General features: G+C 47.0%; 1 protein-coding gene and 1 pseudogene across 1 annotated transcript; both read right to left on the minus strand.

Annotated features, from left to right (window-relative positions):
- Positions 1-2,767: 2,767 nt before the first annotated feature.
- On the minus strand, positions 2,768-3,879 carry LOC147306237 (uncharacterized; annotated as a pseudogene).
- A 109-nt stretch (positions 3,880-3,988) lies between these two features.
- On the minus strand, positions 3,989-5,050 carry LOC147306238 (uncharacterized). The gene is made up of 2 exons (XM_086278953.1): positions 4,455-5,050; positions 3,989-4,139 (listed from the first exon to the last, which is right to left on the minus strand). The coding sequence occupies exons 1-2, from the start codon at positions 5,048-5,050 to the stop codon at positions 3,989-3,991; spliced, it is 747 nt and encodes a 248-aa protein (XP_086135079.1).
- Positions 5,051-16,426: the final 11,376 nt, after the last annotated feature.

Raw genomic sequence — 16,426 nt, forward strand, 5'->3', positions numbered from 1 at the left:
AAGAGATTGTAAAGATTATAAAGATGATAAATTATAGGAATTATAGGATCATAGGAAATGTGTGGTGGTGCATGTGGTGATGTGATGTGTGGGAGAGTCCAGTCCTACAACTGGTTCAGGGCCCGAATAGCCTGGGGGCATTCTCTCTGTTTTGGCCTTAAGGGAGCGGAAGCGCTTCCCAGGCCTCAACAGTGAGAAGAGTCCATTGTTGGGATGGGAGAGGTCCATCATAATCTTCCTAGCTTTGGACTTGCACCGCTTAGTGTAGATGGACAGCAGGTCAGGGAGCTCTGATTGAATGATGTGTTCGGCTGAGCGCACCACTCTTTGCAGATCTCACCTGTCCTGCTTGGTGCTGTTCCCAAACCAGGTGCAAGTCGTGCAAGTTGCCGTCAGGACGCTCTTGATGGTGCAGGAGTAGAAGTTCTTGAGCACCTTCAGTGGCATTTCCTTCCACACCTACCAACATTTACAGCTCTAATGCACAATCTTTGAAAACTCAGAATCAGAATCAGAATCAGAAAGGGGTTTATTGCCAAATGTTGAGCAGGTTTACAACATTAAGAAATTGCTGCGGTGCTTCAGTGCAAACATGCTGTCATAAATAGCACTTAAATAGACATGGAAAAAAATAAAAGTAGGGATAAGAATTAAAAGTGCTACGTGGAAAGATATGTGCATGAGATATACATGAGATATATACATGAGAATAAGAATTAAGAGTGCTACGTTGAAAGATATATACATGAGTGCAGGTGGTGATCAGTGCCAAACATAGAATGATGCAGTGAACACAGCATAGGGTCATGTGTTAGTGGCGGGTACAGTCATATGGTTATTGTTCATGTGTCCAACAGCAGAGGGGAAGAAACTGTTCTTATGGCGAGAGGTTCTGGTGCGAATGGACCGGAGCCTCCTGCCTGAGGGGAGCAGGTCAAACAGACTGTGTCCAGGGTGAGAAGGGTCAGCTGAGATCCGAGCTGCACGCCGCAATGTCCTGGAGGTGTACAGGTCCTGCAAAGATGGGAGTCTGCAGCCAATCACCTTCTCAGCAGAGCGCACAACACGCTGCAGTCTCTGTTTGTCCCTGATAGTGGCTCCAGCGTACCACACGGTGATGGAGGAGGTGAGGATGGACTCGATCATTGCAGTGTAGAATTGCATCATCGTCCGTGTTGGCAGGTTGAATTTCTTCAGCTGCCTCAGGAAGTACATCCTCTGCTGGGCTTTCTTGATGACAGAGGTGATGGTGGGCTCCCACTTCAGGTCCTGGGTGATGGTGGTACCCAGGAAGCGGAATGAGTCCACAGAGGTGATGGGGGTGTCAGTCAGGATGATGGGGGGGAATGGGGCTGTGTGCTTCCTGAAGTCCACAATAATCTCCACTGTCTTCTGGGCATTCAGCACCAGGTTGTTGTGGCTGCACCAGGACACCAGACGTTCAACCTCCCTCCTGTAGGCAGACTCGTCCCCGTCCGAGATGAGTCCAATAACGGTGGTGTCATCTGCAAACTTGATTAGCTTGACAGACTGGTGGGTGGAGGTGCAGCAGTTGGTGTACAGGGAGAAGAGCAGAGGAGAAAGAACACAGCCCTGAGGGGAGCCGGTGCTGATGGTCTGGGAGTCCGAGACATTCTTTCCCAGCCTCACATGCTGCTTCCTGTCCGTCAGGAAGTCAGTGATCCACCGGCAGATGGGATCAGGCACATTCATCTGGGAAAGCTTGTCTCGGAGATGGTCTGGAAGGATGGTGTTGAAGGCAGAGCTGAAGTCCACAAACAGGATCCTGGCGTAGGTTCCTGGGGAGTCCAGATGCTGCAGGATGAAGTGTAGGGCCATGTTGATGGCGTCGTCTACAGACCTGTTGGCTCTATATGCAAACTGCAGGGGGTCCAGGAGGGGGGCCGTGAGGGTCCTGAGATGGGAGAGAACTAGGCGCTCAAAAGACTTCATGACCACAGATGTCAGAGCCACGGGTCTGTAGTCATTTAGTCCAGTGATCCTAGATTTCTTGGGGACAGGGATTATGGTGGAGGACTTGAAGCAGGCAGGCACATGACATGCCTGCAGTGAGGAGTTGAAAATGCCAGAAAACACTGGGGCCAGCTCGTTTGCACAGTGTCTGAGGGTGGCAGGAGACACACCGTCTGGGCCGGGAGCTTTCCGAGCATTCAAAACTAATATATATTTCATGAATAGTATCTAACCTGCATTATTTCCCAGTCTAATACTCATTAGTGCTGATAAACTGTCAGATGCAATAACTATATCTTCTTGATTATTTCCTTCTGCCCACCGCAAACACAGTTTTAAGGCCAGCAGCTCTACTGTGTGTATTGATGTATTTTGACCCATTTGTAAATATTAGGACTTTATCTTTATATAGTTTCTACATCACTTTTTGATATATACTGAACTTTCCTGGACATTTCCTCTTATTACCTTTTATCAAGTCCACAGATGGCATAATAAACATCCAATACATGAAAAAGAGACTGTTGGACAGTACTTTGCATTATATAAGTACAGATGATAAGCCTTTATATTTTAAGCAATGGCATCAATTTCATTTTTTAAAAACACACAAAACATTGAATTTGTGTAGAACTTATTTACATGGTATTTAAAACTCCATGCCTAGCATACTGATATACATTTAGACAATAACACGACTGAATGAAGAAAATGACAAATGGTATTTTTGATGTTACAAAAGCACAATGTCACTTATGATTTTAAAACGATTTAGTAATTTACTTTATAATTTTGATAAACAATTTTGTTGAATCTGAATAGTAATATAGTAGTATAATTAAACAGTATTATTAACATTCAACATTTGCATTGAATTTGAATTATCAATAACTGAAACTCAACTATCAGCACTCAAGTACCAGTTCTGTAATCAAGTATTGTCAGCTGAGAAGGAAGAAATGCAACTGTAGTGGCCTCAGCTGCAGGTCATTTTCCATAAGTTACTGGCACTGGTGTCTTGGGAAAAATCCATCTTGTCTCACTTAACCCATTTTTTAACTAATGCTGTGTTCTGGTAATTTGACAGCATACATGCTAGTCAAATTACAACATCAACAGTTGGTTGATATTGTAAACATGTGACATGGTAATGATGCTATCAAAAAGTTTGTTCTGTGTGATCCTCCTAATGACTCGCTCCACATGCACCCTGAGTCTGGCTGTGGCCTGTGTCTCCTTAACCTGGTATGCTGGCATCTGCTTCTGCTTAGATAGAAAAAGTGGGCAGTACACTTTGCATTTACAACAATCGATGATTAGGAAGCCCTTATCTACCATCACTGCCATGTCTTCAGTCAACTTCTCAGCAATGCCTGATTGTTTGAATAGTTCCTTGTCACTAACCGAACCAGCATACAGATTAGAGATGAATATCACTGGACCATGAGGAGCTATGCCAACCAGGGCTTTCATCGTACAGTGGGATTTGTACGAAGAGTACATTTCACTTTGGAGAAGTGGTGAGGATGGTGTCTGACACCTCAGCTCTGTACAGTCAAGGATCATCTGGGTGTCTGAGAAATCTTTGAATTCCTCAGGGAGGTAAGCTTGCACTTCTTCACGTGTAAGCCAAATGCATTGAGACCCCAGTGCAGTGGCAAGAAAATTTGTCCATGTTGCAATAATGCGGCTCACTGTGGACTGGTGTATGTTAAATCGGTGTGCTAGGTCCCTCACCTTCAAACCAACTGACAGGAAAACCAGGAAAAGAAAAAACTCGTCAATTGGCTGTAGCAGCTGCCTCTGGAAGGTGAAAACGAAAGGGAAAATGTTACTCCTTAAGCTATGAACTAGTAAAATTATGCTTTTCTTGGCTAAATGTTTTGTAATGGTTATGCATACCATACTGTACCATGGGGTAAACAATGAGGTGCTGTAGCACACAGTATGTAAAGGATACTGTACATTATGTAATGTTATTATACATAAATACAATAACATTACACCTCTAGTTCTAACTACCAACTACCGTTGATGTGCGTGCAGGTGTCAACGCTTCTTTGTTCTGATTGGCAGCTGACTTGGCTCTTGAAACCCGGATCATTTTATAGATGCAAGGCTCAATCAAAAACCAAAATGCCATTAAATGATCATAGCTTGGAAATCTATTCACGAGAGAGACATACATCGTGTCAATCATTAATTAACATCCAACATTGGCATAAAAATAATGTAAACTGTGACAAATATGCTAATGGTATGCTGTATAAAATAGTCTGATTAAGAGTCTATTTGGTGTTGTATTTTACCTGTAGCATTAGGATATCGTTTAAATACTAAAGCATCTACATGAAACATACAATCAGCAGAGAAAAAGTAAATTTCTATTGTGTTTCATTAAGACTGGAAACACTTGAAATTTAACTGATGGTGACCTTGGTATATTTTAAACAGTTAGCTTGAATAGAACTTAGGTGTACCTGGTATAGAATTGGATGTCACTGTCGGAGCCAGCAAAACGCTGTAACCCAAATTCTCGCTGGACACGTAACTCCTGTATTTCCTTTCTCAGAGTCTCCACATCTTTGGACAGGTCTTCTGCAGCTGATGCAGATATGTCCAATGCAGACGGCTCAGGGACTGAGCAGTAGTCATGATCTCTTGTAAGACTGTGCTCTTCTTGATCGTCAGGAGGAACTTGTTCAGGGCGTTGCTCCGTTCTCTCCCAAACACTACGCCGCGGTGGTTCAACTTTATAGCCATTCCACTCAAAAAGTGTTGGTACAGCACCTTTAATAAGCCGCCTTCGACCATCGAGGGTTGTTGGCTCTATGAGTTGATCACTGGCAAAGTGTCTGCAGCAGACTCTGGTGTGAGAGGTAATCGTGAAATGATCCCGGCGTATGTTTACCAGCCATTGTCTTCTCAAGTCGGAATGGGTCGGAAAGCCATGAAAACTTAGTATGCTGTTAAATTTGGCTGAAGCCGAACAAAGTGGGACACAGCAATGCTCGGAGTATTTCTTCTCCTGCTTTTGAAAATGTTCTGTTTTAAATACTTTCCTTTTTATACTCATTCTGAAGCGACATTAGCATAGCAACCGACAGATAAACAAACATACCGGAAACGCCCAAGCGGTAGTATTTGGAAACGGAAATACGTCACATGCCCTAGTGCAAGTAGTCCATTTAATATAGTCAAATTTCTAGGTGTTTTGTTTGACGAAAAGCTCTCTTGGAGACCTTATAAAAAATAAAAAAAAAAGCAAGAAGATCAACAATCTTAGATTTTGGGGGCAGCAAGGCAGTCCCTGAAGGGAATTTACAACTGTGCATGTGTAACTGGGAGAAATGCCCTTGACAATAACAGGAGTTAAGCTTATGGTTACATACTGGGTAATATACAGAGGCATGGTGAGGCTCACACTGCAAAGGCCATCTTGCAAGAGTGCTGGAAACACAGTAAAAGCAACTTTATGAGCTTTCGGTAAGTTTAAATGAACTGAACCCCACTGAACGGGGATTAACAACTTTACACAGCTTCCTGCCTACACTTAGTCTGTGTGGTGCCTCACTCTTCCTCATTGACCTGTAGCACAAGGCTCTCACACCGACCTCCCCTGACAACCTGTTTGGACACTGAATAAAGATACAAGTACCATTAGCATTATTTCTGTATTACTCATGTCAGCACGTCTTAAACATATATACTTTACACTTAGCAAGAGTAGCATTAGGTAGTTAACTACCTCCTTAGTTAGCCAACTACCTATCGCTATTATAACAGTGTCTAACAACAAAAGTGACATTAATTAAGAAAACCTCAACTATAGTTTCAGACGACATAAAATACCGTTTAAGAAAACATGTAATATAGAGAATTGACATCAAATGAAGGACATAGCGGAGTAACGTAGTGTTTGCATTTGACGTTAGCTAGCGTTTCTTTGTCGGTTAATTTACGTTTTCTTACCTTCGTAGTTGTGTATATATGATGCAGCATATAACTTAAATCCTTTATCTAATTTGCTGGCGGGGGTAGTCGTTACTCTGCAAATCCGATGATCATCAGTGATGTTCAATTTTGGGAGCTCTTGTAGGCAGCGAGTGTAGAACATCGCCATGGTTTAACCACACCGGAAGCACTGGGGCAGGACTACATAGAACGCGGAAGTGATTGTGCAAGTAGTCCATTGCTATAGTATCTAGCCATGCAACTTTAAAGACAGTAGTTTGTCATTTTGAAAAACCAATTACTGTCACATTTGCAACAAAAAGTTAACACTGAATCCTCACACATTTGATCATTGCACAAAACACTGAGTCGTCAACACAAAACACTGAGTCATCAAACTCAGGACAATGACAAAGACAGTCACACTCATAGATACGTTCTCTTAATCAACAGTTCTGCCTCTGAATTGTAATTTCAGACCTACCCCACTACAGTCAGGCAACATTAGATATTTAGGTATAGGTTTTTCCACCAGGTTCTCAGACTTGGTAGGATTTAACTATTTTCCTCTATTAAAAACAGTAAAAGATCATCTCACACGTTGGCAAACTTTAACTACAGTATATCACTCATGGGAAGAGTAAGCACAACTAAAATTAATGTTTTTTATGGAGATAGAACTCACTTGTGGCTTGTGGTTGTGGGTGGTGGCCCCAGGTTGGGTGGATGTCTTCTTCTGTGTGGGTCCAAGTGCAGGGCCTGGGGCTCCGTTTCTCAGGACTGCTCATTTTCTGGTCTTTGCCCCTTTGGCTCCCCCACCATTTGGGGTGAGTTGGCTTACATCGGGATCAATGTTCCCTCTAATTTTTCATGGGTCGAGTGAACAAACAAATTCCCTTGGACCACTGTGAGCAACAGCAGACGTGTGCACTGTGGTCATGCCAGCATCGAATCCATCCAAGTTACATGGTTTATTAAAATAATCAAATTACAGCATTTACATTTATGTTAGACTACTTTTAATAAACTGCTTTAGCCTACTTACAATGGAAATTAAAGAAAATCTTGTTCATGACCTGTGTAGTATGTTAACACTATTGGAAGTAAAAATAACTTGAACTCCAATTTTGAAAACACAACTTTTTTCCCCCTTTCTTTCTCTGACTTGTATTATGAGTATGAGTCTGTGGTCTGGGAGAGAGTCCTGTAACTCTCTGTCTGCAAAATACAGTATATAATGACCAATGTTGGGCAATTAATTATATAGTTACTTCTTCGAAAAAGTAACTGAGTTTTGCAAACAACAAAGTTTTTTGCAGCTGTTTGCCTAGAAATGCAGCCAAGGTGTTTTTTTTTAAATAAACATTTCAAACTATTTACAGAACAATCAGCTGTTCTGCATCAAATTTGATGCCACACAAATTATTTGTGCCACTCCAAAAAATAACTTCTGTCCACTATGAGATAAAGGAGAACAACAGCCTGATACCTGCAGGCCTGACAACAGGAGATGTATCACTCCTGTAACACCTGTAACATTCAGTAGTCGCCTCATTGTTCTGACACACAACAAAACTATTGACTACACTACACACTAACTACACAAGATTTGCGCTAAACGTTCCAAATCTCTCACATCTCAAAACTCCTGAAACTTCCCCCCTTCCTAAACAACTAAATGCCATGTTGCCATATCATTTTTTGATTGGTTGACATGGTACATTTTTCGGCCAATAGGAAAGGGTCGAAAAATGGTTTTGTTTTTGCTCACAGGCGGAGAGTGCTCTCCAGCGTTTTCCTTATAAAATGCCATTTTTACCATTTCTTACTGCAGTAAATATAAACAACGATAGTATTCAGCAAGAAAACCAAACATTGCATATATTTTTATCATAACTTGTTTTACGTGACCTATCAACACAATTTAAAAACTGGTATAGTTTTTAAATTGTGGTATAGTCCACACTTTTCCCGTCAATTGTTCCGTCTGTCCTGCTCACATCTCCAATGGTTGTACACGTTGTCATTAAAGTGGCTTCACTCCACATCAGCCACGCCGCTTTGCTAGCTAAAACACCGGTGTCGGCACATAAGGACGCTGTCATAGCCTGTCAACGACGTTGATTAGCTGTGTATATATGAATGTCAATCGCATTATTGGCTGGACTATGGGATAAGGTGGCATGATTCTAATCCCATATGGGAGCAGCCAGTCACCTACTGACTAACATTGCAAAACAGAATTATTAAAGTATTAATTTTAATTTCAATTTAGGTTAAAAAAATTTTTTGTGCGCAACGCAGATTTTCTGTGCACAGAATGCAGCAGTGCGCAATTGCGCACGCGCGCAGCTTAGAGGGACCATTGTTTGGGATGTCAGGTCTGTGCCTCTGTATATGTGCCTGTGTTGTTTATTTATGTACTAATTTGCAGCACTGAAGGCAGAGCAAACATAATGCTGAGTGCAGAAAGAGAAGGGAAAAATGTGAAAAGTGACAAGGGGGAATACCTGCTGCTGCAGCTACCAAGTTTGAAATGACTTAAAATGAAAAGTGAAAAGTGAAAGGAGAAAATTAGAAAAAGGATTGATACAGATCATCTAACTCAGTACAGCCATGGCAAAGCTGCCCTTTGATGTTCAGCTTATCGAACACGATGACAGCTTGGGAGCCTCCTTGAATTAACTTTTCAGCAGTGTTTTCAGGAGCGAATGTTTCCACCTGGTGCTGGCTGAACTCCCCAGACTCCTGCAGCACCAGAAAATCTTTATGAAGTATAAAGTGTAAAGTGTGCGTGTTAGTCCCCATAGGGAAATAGTTCCTCTGCATTTAACCCATTCACCCAGTGAAGCAGTGGGCAGCCACCAGTGCAGCGCCCGGGGAGCAGTGTGTAGGGACGGTACCTTGCTCAGGGGTACCTCAGGGTAGCCGTTCAGTGGAGTCGAACCCCCGACCTTCCGATCATGGGGCCACCACTCTACCTACTGAGCTATTCCAGCTGGGCCAGGCATGTGTCAAAGCTGAACAGGCTTTTGTCCATAGACTCTAAAATGTACACTTTGCTGCCAGTCTGTGAAGAGGCTGGCTCTTCTGGGTAACTTTTCATGATGGACAGAGCCAATTTGCTGCTGGAGGGAATCGGCACCTTGTTTGTTGGTCTCACCATAACATTATGCTCAAGATTGTCGAATACTGTAAAATGTCTATATCTCCTTCACGGTCTTCCAGAGTGCAGTCAATTGAAATATAGCTACAATTGTTGTTTCTATTACCTTTAAAGCTTCAAGTAGTAAACTAGTGGAGAAACTTAGTGGCCGAAATTCTTTCAATCAGTTGCGCGCTAGAGGTGGGAATCACCATACATCCCACGATACGATATTATCACAATACTTAACGCACGATACGATATTATTGCAATTTTTAAAACTATTTTGCGATATTCAGATTCTGTACATAAAGGTAAACTTTATCAATATTCATTTTATCTAATGTCAAAGTCTCGCACTCAGTCTTTCTGTCATGATCCTGGGCCATGTTGGCCCAGCAGTCTTAGTATTCATGTCTTTTTGTATTTTGTTCCTTATTTGATTTCCCTTTGATTTGACTTTTATCCCCTGTGTCCCCCTCTATGTATCTGTGAGCCCTCGTCTCCCCTCGTGTTTCATTCCATGTTTCCCCAGCCCACTATGCCCGTGCTCTCTCTCCTCCTGTCTGCACCTCTGTGTACTTCCTGTTTTACTTTGACAGTCTCCCGTCAGTGTTGTTTACTCCTGCCAGTGTTGTTTACTCCTGCCATGTCTCGTTAAGTTCATCTGTGTCAGCTGTGTTCCCCGTGTGCTTCCACTTCCCTCGTTAACCCTCTGTGTATTTATGTGCGTGCCTCCCTCAGTTCGGTGTCGCGTCGTCAATGTCTCCTCCCCGAACCTGTGTGTCTTTCTGTGTTCCCTCGGGCTTCTGTTAGCATTCCCAGTTTAGTTCTGTTTCGTTTTTAAGGCCTGCAATAAAGCAGTGTTTTTGAGTTCAGCTTTTTGTCTCCGTGAGTTTTGCGTTTAGGTCCTCTTCTGCCTCCACACAGCCAGTTCATGATAGTACGATGCGACCAATAATGGACCCAGCAAACTCCCTACGGAACCGGCAGCGTGCAGACCCCGCCTTCCCTAACGAGAGGAGAAGGCAGGAGGCTCAGCATGCCCGGGAGCGCGAGTCTGCCTTTTATGGGACTCGATTGGCTCTAGGTGGGCCGCGCAGCCTCCAAACTGCAAACGCTGCTGCCTTTTCCCCACATCGTCCCACGGTGATAAGAGTTGGAGGATTCAGCCTATCGCCTGCCACAACTCCTCCGGCCTTCTCACCTTCCGGTTCACCTCCCCAGTCGCCGCCCACGTCCCGCGCAAAGGAGAGATTTCGTGCCTCCGACAAGCAGCCTATCTCCGCTGCAGTCCTTTGCGCTCTTCCTAGGACTTCCACGCTCGGAGCTGCACAAGCTCCCTGTCTCTTCAACGCAGCCCAGCCAGTCATCGGCTCAGTCAGCCGACGTCTCTGAGGTGCCTGCGTCTACAGCCTCAGGAACTCACAGCACAGTTCCCAGGAAAAAACAGTGCTCACACCGTCGCCACCCTAAAGTTACTGAGCAAACTCCGGTGGTGAGTGAATCTGACTGTTTCTTCCACGCCACTTCCAAGTCAGACCGGCTCGGACAATATTCTGTTCCTGAGTCCGCAGTTTTCCACGTCTGTAACTCTTCAGAGACGAATAGTAAGTTTGAAAATGACTGTGTTTCCAGGCCTCATAATGTTTCTAAGTTCGACTCTGCACCTATTAAGCATGAGACTGATTTCATTGTCCCCCAAGAGACCGCTGTTCAGGCTGAACTACATAAATCTGTCGCTCTAAATCCTGTGTGCGTCATCCCAGAGCCCGTTAACACTGTGTCTAATAATTCTGGGTCAGTTAATCCAGGGTCTGCATTACCTACCCTCACGCCCATGTTTGAGAATGACTGTTTTTCCTTTGCTCCTCCCAGGTCAGCGGTAATTAACACACAGACTGATAATCTCACCTTAGAAAAGCAAAAGACTATTTTTGAGTTGCATACTTGTGAACTAAATATTAAAACAAACAGTCCTGAGGTTCCTGCTGAAACCGGAGGGGACCCCCTGGAAAATGACCTGTGTGTCTTCCAACCTTCAAAGGCTGCGCTTTCTGTTCTTCAGGTTGCTTTTGACCCTCTGTCACATCTAGCTTTTCCTGCCTTGTCTGTTAGCTCTGACTCTGTTTCTCCAGGGATAAAGAATGTTGCTCCTCTCGAGTTAACAATAGCTGATGCGAAGTCTGTTAACTCAGGTTTTGAAAACAATAAGACTGTGCATTCAATCACAGTTGTTACACTCCTGGACTATGCTGCTCTCCAACCTGCGTATTTAGAAACAGTCTATAAGAATGCTTCTATTTCTATAACCGCTCCTTCTGAGCCAAGAATTACAGACTCTAACTCTGCTAAGCCTAGATCTTTCTGTACAATGACTGTTTTAAAGACTGCTACCTCTAACATGGACAGCTTAAGAACAGCAGAGTTGCTAAGATTGGCCTGCCATAAGTCTCTGTTTGCTGAAACTGTGTTTCGCTCCACTAACTTGGTTTTCCCAGTGTCTGTTACTGCTCCTGAGCTCAGCTCTCCAACTCCAGTTCCTGTAACCAGGGCAACGCGGGTCCAGCTTTCCCCTGCTCCCGTATCAGTTCCTCGGGAGAGGGTGGCTGAGGTCCAGCTGGTCCCTGCTACTGTCCCCAGCCTGGCAGAGGCTCCGTTCATCCCAGCACCCGTACCTGCTCCTCGGGTGGGGTTGATGGACACCCAGCCGTCGCCTGTTCCGGCTCCCCGGGTGAGGTCAACTGTGACCCTGCTGGCTCCTGCACCCATCCCAGTTCCTCGGGTGGGAGCGGCAGAGGTCCAGCTAGCTCCTGCACCTACACCGGCCTCCAGGGTAAAGGCAGCCAGAGCCCAGCTCGTCCCTGCACCCATATCTGTTCCTTGGGTGGGGATGGCTGGTGTTCGGCCAAGCCTAGCACCCGTTCCTGTTCCCCGGAGGAGAGCAGCCAAGAGCCAGTCACCTGCTCAGTCACCAGTTCAACTACCTGCTGACCCACCATCACTGCAACCACCACTACAACTTGCACTTCTGTCCATAGCGCAGTCATTAGCTCAGTTATTAGCACAGTTGAGGGGCGATCGTGGCTCAAGAGTTGGGAGTTCGCCTTGTAATCGGAAGGTTGCCGGTTCGAGCCCCAGCTTGGACAGTCTCGGTCGTTGTGTCCTTGGGCAAGACACTTCACCTGTTGCCTACTGGTGGTGGTCAGAGGGCCTGGTGGCGCCAGTGTCCGGCAGCCTCGCCTCTGTCAGTGCGCCCCAGGGTGGCTGTGGCTACAATGTAGCTTACCATCACCAGTGTGTGAATGTGTGTGTGAATGGGTGGATGACTGGATATGTAAAGCGCTTTGGGGTCCTTAGGGACTAGAAAAGCGCTATATAAATACAGGCCATTTACAGTTTCCTGTTTTGTCACCAGCAGTCTCTAGCACAGTTATCAGCTCCATTAGTTGCTCAGTCATCCGCTCCGCCAGCTGAGGACTGCGTGGTACTGACGGACTTTGGACAGACTGTTTGCCCTGCACAGCCCCAGCCGTTGCATCCCAAGCCGACTGCGTGCTCTGTGCAGCTACAGTTAGCGTCCGCTGAGCCAGAGGTCTCCGCACCAGCTGGCTCTGCGTCTGTTCTCGCTGGGGGTTCAGGCGAACCTCTCCAGCCGCTCCTCGTCTCCGCTGGGGGTTCAGGGGAACCTCTCCAGCTGCACCTCGTCGTCTCCGCTGGCGGCTCTGGTCAGCCCGGCCAGCACCTCGTCGTCTCCGCTGGAGGGTCTGCATTGGCTTCATCTCCGCCTTCGCCCGGTCTGGCCCCTGCATCGGCTTCAGCTCCGCCTTCGCCCGGTCCCTGCATCGGCTTCAGCTCCGCCTTCACTCGGTCCGGCCCCTGCATCGGCTTCAGCTCCACCTTCGCCCATCCGGCCTCTGCATCGGCTTCAGCTCCGCCTTTGCCCGGTCCGGCCTCTGCATCGGCTTCAGCTCCGCCTTCGCCTGGTCCGGCCTCTGCATCAGCTGCACCCACGCCCGGTCCGGCCTATGCTTCGCCTTCAACGTCATCTGGTCCAGTTCCGTCGCCTGTGGCTGCCATGCCACCGTCTGGTCCTGCCTCGTTTGATCCTGCGCCCACCAAGCCTCGACCAGTACGCCCGACGCTTAAGAGCTTAAGAGAAGACCAACAGAGGGGCAGCCGCGCCACTGTCCCAGAAAGAGCTGAGGACAGTCCCAGATGAGGGCTCACTCAGCAGAAGCCAGGGGGAGTTGCAGTGACGCGCCCGTGAGCTCCGCCGGCAGCCAGCCGTGCCTGAGTGACCGAGCCCCAGGCCGAGAGGCCGGGGGCACCCCACCTCCGAAGTGGCCCGAGCAAGCCCCAGGCTCCAGGCCCCGATAAGCGGCCGCCAAGGAGTGAGCCGGTGTGTACCTGGACGTCCATCCCCGGACACAAAGAACCACCAACGCACCGATGTCTGAGGGAGTCCGCCACTGGCAGGGGAAGTGGTGGTAGGGGGAGATAGGCCTCCATACCTTGGAGGGCCTAAGATGTCCCCAGAGAGGTGGCGCCTGACACCCAACCTGACATATAGACACAGAAATACAGGCACACACATATACAAACATCCATTCCCACCCTCATGCTCTCATATACACTTACTCCACACTCAACCAACGTGGAGACAGACATAAAGAGACGCTGTACACACGATCACACTCCCCAAGCGTACTCTAAGCCCCGGGTCTAGGTACCCTTGTCCCTGGAGGGGGGAACTGCACCCAGACCCAGGTGGTGTTACCCTTTTCCCTGCGGTGGGGAGAGGCAGACCGCCCCGACTCCGCAGCGGCAGGGAGGCCCCACACTCCAGACTGCAGTCGGACGGCCAACTCCTCCTCCTAGCCCCCCCGCTCCAGCAGACCGCAGAGAATGGGGGTGAGAGAAGACTCCAAACCTCGCTCCACCCGCTCATTGTAGTGTTGATGCATGTGTGTTCTAAGGTGCATTTAAAACCCAGGAGGGCATGGAGCTACCTGCCAGAGAGCAGCAGGTAAGCGCATGGTCCCTCCTGCTGGCCCTCAATGTCTACGTGTATTTAACATTGAGAGGTGGGCAACGACGCCAGGGGTGGGGTGTACACCCTGATGGTACTTTGGATTCCGTGTATCATGCCCACCCCCAAGATCCTATATGTATGTGTAATGAGAGTGTGAGTAATGTGAATGTCTAAGTTGTGGGATAAAATTGAGGCAGAGGCAGCCAGAAGGGGACAGGGGGGTGGGGGTGGCCTCCTCTGCACCCTGGTGACATACCCCTACTCCAAGGTCCTGCATGTGTGGGTGGTTGTGGTGGAGTGGGAAGAGGGAGGCAGCTGGAGATGGGGAGGGAAGGAAGGGAGGGGCAAGTGACCCCTCCCTGGGACCAGCTCCCCCGCTGACCCCAGTAGGCACCCCCATACTCCGCGACCCACCAGGGAAAGGGGGCCCAGGCCCATCCAGACCGGGGCCCAGCGCAGCAGCGCCTCCCGGCCCCACAGAGCCCAGGACAGTCCACCCAACCCCACCACAGAGAAAACTGCACCCACCCCACCATCCACTCTTCTTCCAGACTACATAAGACAATAAACACCCAGGCTGAGATCTTCCTCCACCTCTCCTGTATCTCCCCCTCCTGTAGAGAGAGCCCCTGAGGAGAGGAAAGCTCCTGCAAGATGTGACAATCTTCCCCACCAGTTGAAGAGCCCCCCAGGTGGCTCGATGCACCGGCGGCACCCTGCTCCAGGGCTGGGCCCCCATGCACCCACCCGCCCACAACCCCGGCAACACACCAACCAGGACCCAAGCCCCCGAGGCCCGGCCCGGGCCCCAGCCCAGAGACGGAGCGCCCCCAGAACCTCACGCCCATCCCGGACCCACCCAGGGGCAGCCAGGCTACCAGGTCAGTAACCCACGTCCATCAGCACAGACCCTCCCCTAGTCCCGCTGCACGCAGCCGCGAGGAAACAGTCACCTGAGAGCCAACAGAGCCCCTTACCGGACATGACCGCTACCCCGGGTTGAGCCCCCCAAGGAAAATGCCTCCGGGGAACCCCCCGACGCCCTAAGCCTGTCCCTACCCCCACACCAATCACAACAGTGAAGGCGGGACCAAACTATGACCCCCCACCCCCACTAGGTGATGGAGCTGATCAAAGGAGCCCAGAGCAATTGATCTGATGTGGTGGCAGAGGCTGTATCAAGACTAATGTAATCTAATAGATAATTTCTATATTGGTTAGAATTAAGATTATTTTTATTTTTCCAGTTCATGAGGACTGTTTTCTTGGCTATGCATAGGGCAGTGAAAACCATATGGGCGATATTCTTTTCTGAAGTGACATTATCTAAGCTGCCCAACCAACACACTAAGGGGGAAGTTGGAATGTTACATTTCAGACACTTCGATAAGTCTTCACATATCTCGCGCCAAAACTTCTGAACTGGTGGACAGAACCAAAGAGCGTGGATATAATTGTCCGGTGAATTGGTTTGGCAGTGTGAGCAGTTGTTGGTAGACGTAAAGCCCATCTTGAACATCCGATGAGCTGTATAGTGCACTCTATGTAATATTTTGTATTGAATTAATTGAAGACTGGGATTTCTAATTAGATGAAAGGTTTTTAAGCAAATCTGAGACCAGAAGTTTAGGTCTAAGTTAACTGATAAATCCGCTTCCCATTTTGCAATAGGAAGTGATATTGATTCATCTGTTTTAGAAAGCATTCTGTATATTTTGGATAGTAATTTGGGGGTTTTAAGAGTAAGAAATTGAACCACACTTGGTGGTGTTTGTAGTTCAACTTGACCCGGTTTAAATTTCTTTTTTACTATGGATTTAATTTGTTGATATTCTAAAAATCTTTTCTTGTTGATCCCATATTGTGTAACTAGTCTGTCAAATGAAATAAATTCTGTTCCTTCTAGTATATGTTCTAAATATTTGATTCCTTTACCACTCCAATCTGAAAAGTTTATCATATTATTGTTTTGTAATATGTCAGGGTTGTTCCAGATAGGTGTACGTTTGCATGGGATTAATGGAGACGCTGTCAATTTTAGAAACTCCCACCATGCTGTCAGAGAAGCGCTGATGTTGATGCTTTTAAAGCATTCATGTCGTTGGATGTTTGAGCTGATAAATGGTAGGTCTGAGATCTCTAGATTATTGCAAAGTGCTTGTTTTACATCTAGCCAAGGTTCATCTAAGAGGGTATGTTTTAGCCATCCTGAGATAAACTGAAGCCTGTTGGCTAAGAAGTAGTGCTGAAAGTTAGGCAGTTCTAGTCCTCCTTTATCCTTGGTCTTTTGTAGTGTTTTTAAGCTTATACGTGGGGGT

The sequence above is a fragment of the Aulonocara sp. 'chitande type north' Nkhata Bay genome, linkage group LG20, assembly GCF_057382095.1.
Source record: "Aulonocara sp. 'chitande type north' Nkhata Bay isolate Kocher_YH1m ecotype deep benthic linkage group LG20, A_spYH_male_GT1.1, whole genome shotgun sequence".
Lineage (NCBI taxonomy): Eukaryota > Metazoa > Chordata > Actinopteri > Cichliformes > Cichlidae > Aulonocara > Aulonocara sp. 'chitande type north' Nkhata Bay.